Raw genomic sequence first — 6,410 nt, forward strand, 5'->3', positions numbered from 1 at the left:
CTAGCCTCACTCTACAGGTGGGGAGGTGCTCCATGAGGCAGGCTGTGGACTCCCATTAATATTTTGAGATTCTAATCCCAGATGGACCCAGCAGCCCAAACTGGGCTCATGGCTCCATGGCAGCACAGGACCAGGGCTGACATTCCCTTCTGCAGCTGGAGAGGTCTGACTGCACCCCCAGCCCTTGCCACTGAGAGAGCAGAGGCAGAGAGCCCAGGCAGGCTGAATTCAGCCTTCAGTGACCTGCCCTGCCCATGACAAACAAAGGGGAATCTTTGCTTTCATCTGGAATCCAGCTAAGGGGAAAATTCAGCATCTTTCTTCAATAATTTGAGAGCTAGTTAGGCTAATACCTCTGAGGAATGGCTTTGGTTGAGATGATCCTGTGTGGGTACAAGGCAGTGTAGATGGCTTCTTATTTTTCCATCCTGTCGGCAGTGATCACCTCAAAGGAAATGGCATTCTTTATCCTAATAGATTTCTGTAGCTAAGTATTAAGTACCTAAGCCCCTAATTTATGTCTGTGAGGAACATCCACATGGATCCTGGGCCATTAAAAGTCTTCTGGTCTGCAATGCTGGGGGAAGACTAGCTGAGGACCGTCATCATGAAATTAAGAACAGCTCAAATGAGCAAACTCACTTTTTTTTAAGGCACTGTAACCAGCTCCTACTCCTGCTACTCCTACATAATCCCTGTCTCTTGTTTTCTCTTCCCTGGCCATAAATTTGCTGCCTTTTGCACTAGACAAATCTGATATGCTGTGCTAAATATTTTAAATGTGGCAAACGATCCTTCATCACAGAGTGGCATGATTGCATTGCAATGTATTAGAACAACATGACTTTGCCAGAGGGTGTTTCTTGGCACGGTGCCGAGTGAAGGAGGCAGCCCAAGCTTGAGAAGTAACTACCAAGTCATTTATCAACATTTGGTCCTAAAATACATGGGGTTGCACCAGCTCAAGCAGCCTTAGAGAGATAAATCTAGAGGCTGAGCCAGAAACCCCAAATGCATTCAGGCCTTTGAGGAAGCTTCTTGAAATCCAGAGATATCAAAATGTCAAGCTGCACTCCTGTGACAGATTCAACACATACTTTTGGCATTTATTCTGTTGCATTTAGTCTCGTCTTTCAGGTTCAGATGAAATTTGTGCAGCTTTTCAGACTCTCGGCCGACCTGTGGAAAAGGCTGATTTGATCTCACACTCCTTTGGCACCATGGAAGATCTCTGATAAACCAAGCAGGATCCCTGAAAGCCAACATGTGGTGTCTAGAGCTTGTTTTCCTTCATAACATCCTCATAAGATGGAGGCAATTCAGTTCCCCCGAGGCTGAAGCATGAGGCAGGAGAAGAGGAAATCTCTGCAGTCCTGCAGGAGCTCAGGGATCCGGAGAATGGGCACGGAGGTGCTTCAGCAGCTGGGGAAAAAGCAAAGTCACCACTGTACAGCAGACAGGCGTGAAGGGCAAGTGTGGGAGGGAGAGGGGTGAGCCCAGGAGGAGCTGCCAAACCACTTGGAAACAAGAAAGGCACCGATGTAATTTTTGAAGGATGGCATCACAAAGTCTTTCACCACAAACTACAGATACAAGAAGTTGGGACAGAGGAATTTGGGTGGGTTTGGGTGGGTCCTCCCTGTGGAGACACTGTCTGTGACCACCCAGCAAGCAGGTAATATGTCCTCTGGGAAGGGCTTAGCCTAATGACAGGATTAGCTTTATTTTTCTTGGAGGGATGTTGTCTGGCTCAGCCTGCTGATGCTGCTTGCCATACTCCAGATCAGTTCTGGTTGCTACACAGTCATTACAGCCCAGTCCTCAAAATCTGGGTGCTCCTGGGGGAATATTGAGGGTGGCTGCCTCAATAATGAACAGCACCCACCAGGACAATCTTTTGACAGATCAGGGTGTGTTAGCCAGTTCAGCTGTACTGGGGTTGCTCGAGTTAGACCAGTACAGTTTTACCTGAGTGAGAAATGAAGGACACATGCTGGAAAGGGCTGCCTGACCCCAGAGCCTGTGGCTGCCCCAATGTCTTGGACCACTGAGTGGCCTGGTACCGAGGAGAATGTCTCACACACCTCCAGTGTTTGCCTGGTGAAGCCCCAGGTAGGCACCTTTGGGACACATGGACAAGATGCCAGAACTGGGCACTCTACTGTTCACCATCAATACAGCCTCAGGCTGCATCCCAGCTCCCAAGCCTGGCTGCTTTTTACTGGGTTATGGATGGGCCACAGGAAGGCCACCAGGGCCAGCAGGACCTTGCAGCAGGGACAGGACTAACCACAGAAAGCATCGGAGCTGCTGAGGGCAAAGACAGCCACGGTGCGTTGGGGCAGGCGGCTCCGGCGCCTCAGCCAGCACTGCAGGCAGCAGCAGATCCCGCAGGACAGGAGCAGGGCCAGGAAAAACAACACCAGGAACCTGAGGCAGAGGCAGCAGGGGAGGAACAGCACTGTCACCATCTGCGGGCAGCACCGACAGATGGCTGCATGTCTTCAAATTAACATATTCATTAACATCTTTTTGCAAATAGCCCTTAAATGTTGTGTTTCCCCACCAGCACACTGGACATGATCAAAGTCCCCAGAAACCAATGTCTCACTCCTGAGTGCTCAGCAGCCAGTGCTGGCTGGAAATTCAAACATTTCTCCCTGACACAATCCATCATTTTTTCCCGGCTCAGTTGTCAGCGTACAGTGAGGAGGATATGGATAAATGATTTCCATTAGTTTGTAAAGACAGAACACAGGGACAGCCCAGGAGCAATGCTCTCTAGCTATCAGTCTCTCTTAATGCCTTTCTCTCCATATATCCATCAAAGAATATTATTTGCCAGTTTTTCCCCTTAAAGCAGATCTGAGACTTACCACACATACCAGCTGCTAGAGTTTTCATCGCTCTGTCCAACGCACCTAAAAAGGAAAGAATAAAAAGGACTCCCAGTCCAGTGTGAGGGAGCTGCTATATCCACCCCAGCACATCTACCAACACAAAGATAAGCACTATCAGTAAACAGAAGATTGAGAAGTTTTCTTCCATTAAGGGAGGCCCTTAAAAATTTCTCTATGTGGATGGGAGCAATGCAGATGATGCAAGAAGCAGAGTGCCACTTGTTTGCCTTTCAACACTGGTGCCCTCCACCAGCATTTTTGCTGAAAACCAAAAGGGTTGCCAGCCTCTATTTCCTCTTTTGGAAAAAAAAAAAACAACCCTAAGTGGCCTTTTCCTGAAAGTCCTCATTCCTCAGCTGTGCTGGTGTGCCAGGCAGGAGCACAGCACCCCTGAAAGAGCCTGGGTGAGAAAATGAAGCCACACTCACCTCTCGCCAAGCTCACAGTCCGACCCGGAGTCTGCTGACTGAAAACACACATATAAATCAGACAGGGCAGGTATGTTTTGTTTTTCACAATTTATCAGTATAATTACTGTTCTTAGAGTGGAAAATTGGAGAGGAAGAGCAAAAGGAGTGCTGATCCTGCAGGGTTGAAACCAGACCTCTCCTTGGGGATCTGCCTCTGTGGGGCTCTGCTTTGAGCCAGCCCAAATCGAAACCAGCAGAGAACCTCACCAAGAGCTCAATAAATTCAATAGCTTTCAGATGAAAGCTAGGCCAAGGAGAAAGCATTCCTTTTGATGTGAAAGAGGGAGAGGCAAGGGCAGGGAAACACCAGCTGGAGTCTGAGACCTGCTTGCTGCACTGGGCTTTGCTGTTCAGAAATACCTGCTGAAAATGCCCATGACCAAATTCTTGTTCTGTGGCTCATTTTTTTTTTTTTGGGAGCTAATTGTGAATGCAGCAGTAAATTTGAGTTGTTTTGACCAGAAGTGTGCTCTACCCAGCATTTTCCTCTTTTCAGATAGTGGTGGTGCATCATTCCCAGAGTCAGGTTTCAGGTATTGCAAATATGCCAACCTGAAACTTGTTTTTCAGGTATATTTTCTATTCCCAGCTTAAGCCAGTTTATTTTTGCAAGCCTTGTTGATCTTAGCCTCAGTTTCATATTATCTGTGCAAAAAGTAACCAGAGCAGTTCATCAGTATAATTGAATCCAGTTCAATAGATTCTTTTGGCTGATTGGTGTCAGGTGTGTTATTACAGTTGTCCAATGTTGCTACAAAAAAATTCAGATCGGGTATAGAGTTGTGATAACACTGGAAAGCAGAATGAGCAAGATAGAGGAATTTAGATTTGTTTCTCGGTAAAAACCTATTAGAATGTAATTTGTAAATAATTACTTTGGATTTCCCTCTGCATATATCCAAAAGACTTAGAGATTTTTGACTTTGAGTCAAACTGAAGGCTCTGTTCTGAACTAGAAATTTGTATCAAATATGCATAACTGAAAAATCTCTTTTAAAGTCTCTAATTAACAGGTTCTTTTTGTTATGCAAAGCTCAAGCCACTGTAAACAGTAAGAAATGCCCCCTCAGATCTCTATAATGTGTCTGATCCTGTGCACACACTGCCTTTCAGTCCCAGTTTCACCAGAGGTTTTTGGGTACAGCAAGTCTTTAATATAAAGCATTATCTGTGAAATTTCACAAGTGGCTGAAATCCAAATGAGGAATAGAGAAAAAGACAGAAACTTCAACTCTTCCAGACGTGTCCTTTTAAAACTGAGGTAATTTGCCATGTCACACATGCACCCTGTTGCAGAATATTTTAATTCCTTTGGGTTTTTTTTGCATTTCAACTGATTATTAAATAACAAGTCAAAAGCAGATAGCTGATTGCTGTGATTACATGTATCCTGAGTATTCTTCATGGCTGAATGACAACCTCTGGCCTCTCTTTTATCATCCTTCAAACCAGCTCAGCAGAGCCACCTCAGCGTGGTTAAACTGCAGCAAAGTGCATCTGCTCTGAGGCAGGAATCTGTCACAGCAGCCAAACACCCACCCGTGCTGCTGAAGCCCCAAGCTCTTCCATCTCAATGGCCACAGACAGAATAAAGGACAAAGGCAGTAGTGTTTTCTCTGCATTAATTGGAATTTTTGCAAGCATTAAATCTTCCCCAAATTCATTAGGTCCTCAAAAAAAAAAAAAAAAAAAAAAATCCTTCACAGAATAATAATAAAAAAGAAAGCTGCTTATTAAATTCTATAAAAGTTGGAACCTTCCCCTCCCCCTGATAAAATCCCTAAAATCAGCTTGGTCCCAGTGAAGGGTTTGGTTACCTGGAAGAAGGTTAAACACAGAACTGCAGTTCCTGCTGTGATCCATGAAGTTAAACACAAAGCTCCAGGTCTCTGCATCATTAATGTGAGAAACATTGGAAGAGCTTTGTTTGCAGCAGTGTTTTATCCTCTGTGATTTGGTGCTTTTAAAACTTCTCTGCACATGGTGCCTGCAGCCAGAGAACACGTTACCCAATGCCTTCCTGCCCCTCAGAAATTACCGCTAGCCAGGGAGTGAATTTGGGTTTGCAGGGACACAAACAGCCACCAGAAGTTAAAGGAACACGGGTTTAAGGTCAGCACCTTGCAGTTGTTTCGGTATTTTCCGAGCTGTTCACAAATTCCTGCTGCTGAGGCTTAGTTCCATATTAACCCACGGCTGCATTTAACAGGAGCTGCTACAAACAGAGTCACTGGTGTCTGTGCAGTGGGGCCACGCTTTCATGGCATGCTGCCTTCAGATGGAATATTGGCATTACAGAAAAAGCAGAGTTAGCTCTAACCATGTCCTGTGCACTGTGCCCACCACCTCAAACCTGCACCAAGGATGAAGGAAACCCTTCCCAGCCTGAGGCACTCAGCACCAGCACCAGCACTGCTGTTATGCAGCTGTCAGGGTTTGCCAGGAAAATGCAGCTTAAAAAACCCCATACATCCTAATGATTCTTACAAGGGACACAAAATTTCACTGCACGTTCAATTCCTATAGAGCCACCCAGGTGATGTGGTTAAACAGGGGTAGAAGAGGGTTTGCACCATAGCCCTGATCCCCTTGGAAGGGACAGTCCCAATTTGTTCAGCAGTCAGTAATAGGTTGTCACTGAAGTTTACAGCCCGTGGCTGAAATGCACCATTAACTGTGGTTCTTCCAGATTTTAACACAAAGGGTGTTGCCATGAATATGTTTAGCTGTCACTCCAGAGTTAAGCATTATGTTGGGATGCCATTACTTCTGTAATGATTGACAAAGCCCAGCTGCTCTTGAGATGTACCTCTGTGGCTTTGCTTCAGCTGAAAGGTCAAGAAGTCTGACCAGCTGTGATATACATGCACAACACGGGTTTGTTATTTAATGTTCAAGTTTTGCATAAACCCAGCCCAAGCCCTGGTGTTCTCTCATGTTTACTTCCAGCTCAGCACTAATGAAAGGCGAGTCCCTGAAATGATGCTCGCTGAGAAAGCATCTCTCATCATGGTGCTAAGTGCATGTGCTACACAAAATA

The 6,410-nt window shown here is 45.7% G+C and overlaps 1 protein-coding gene across 1 annotated transcript; it reads right to left on the reverse strand.

Annotated features, from left to right (window-relative positions):
- Positions 1–1,273: 1,273 nt before the first annotated feature.
- Positions 1,274–5,283, reverse strand: TMEM207 (transmembrane protein 207). Its single transcript, XM_058031603.1, has 5 exons — positions 5,188–5,283; positions 3,329–3,366; positions 2,877–2,921; positions 2,291–2,430; positions 1,274–1,422 (listed from the first exon to the last, which is right to left on the reverse strand). Exons 1-5 carry the CDS (start codon positions 5,281–5,283, stop codon positions 1,274–1,276), a joined length of 468 nt encoding a protein of 155 aa, XP_057887586.1.
- Between the last annotated feature and the right edge of the window lie 1,127 nt (positions 5,284–6,410).

This window comes from Melospiza georgiana, chromosome 10, assembly GCF_028018845.1.
Source record: "Melospiza georgiana isolate bMelGeo1 chromosome 10, bMelGeo1.pri, whole genome shotgun sequence".
In the NCBI taxonomy this organism is placed as follows: Eukaryota; Metazoa; Chordata; class Aves; order Passeriformes; family Passerellidae; genus Melospiza; species Melospiza georgiana.

Coding starts and splice junctions, on each gene's coding strand:
- TMEM207 (XM_058031603.1), bottom strand. CDS start 5,283: ATGTTTCTCACATTAATGATGCAGAGACCTGGAGCTTTGTGTTTAACT. Junction 3,367..5,187: donor TGTGTTTAACCTTCTTCCAG/GTAACCAAACCC, acceptor GTGTGTTTTCAG/TCAGCAGACTCCGGGTCGGA. Junction 2,922..3,328: donor GACTGTGAGCTTGGCGAGAG/GTGAGTGTGGCT, acceptor TTTCCTTTTTAG/GTGCGTTGGACAGAGCGATG.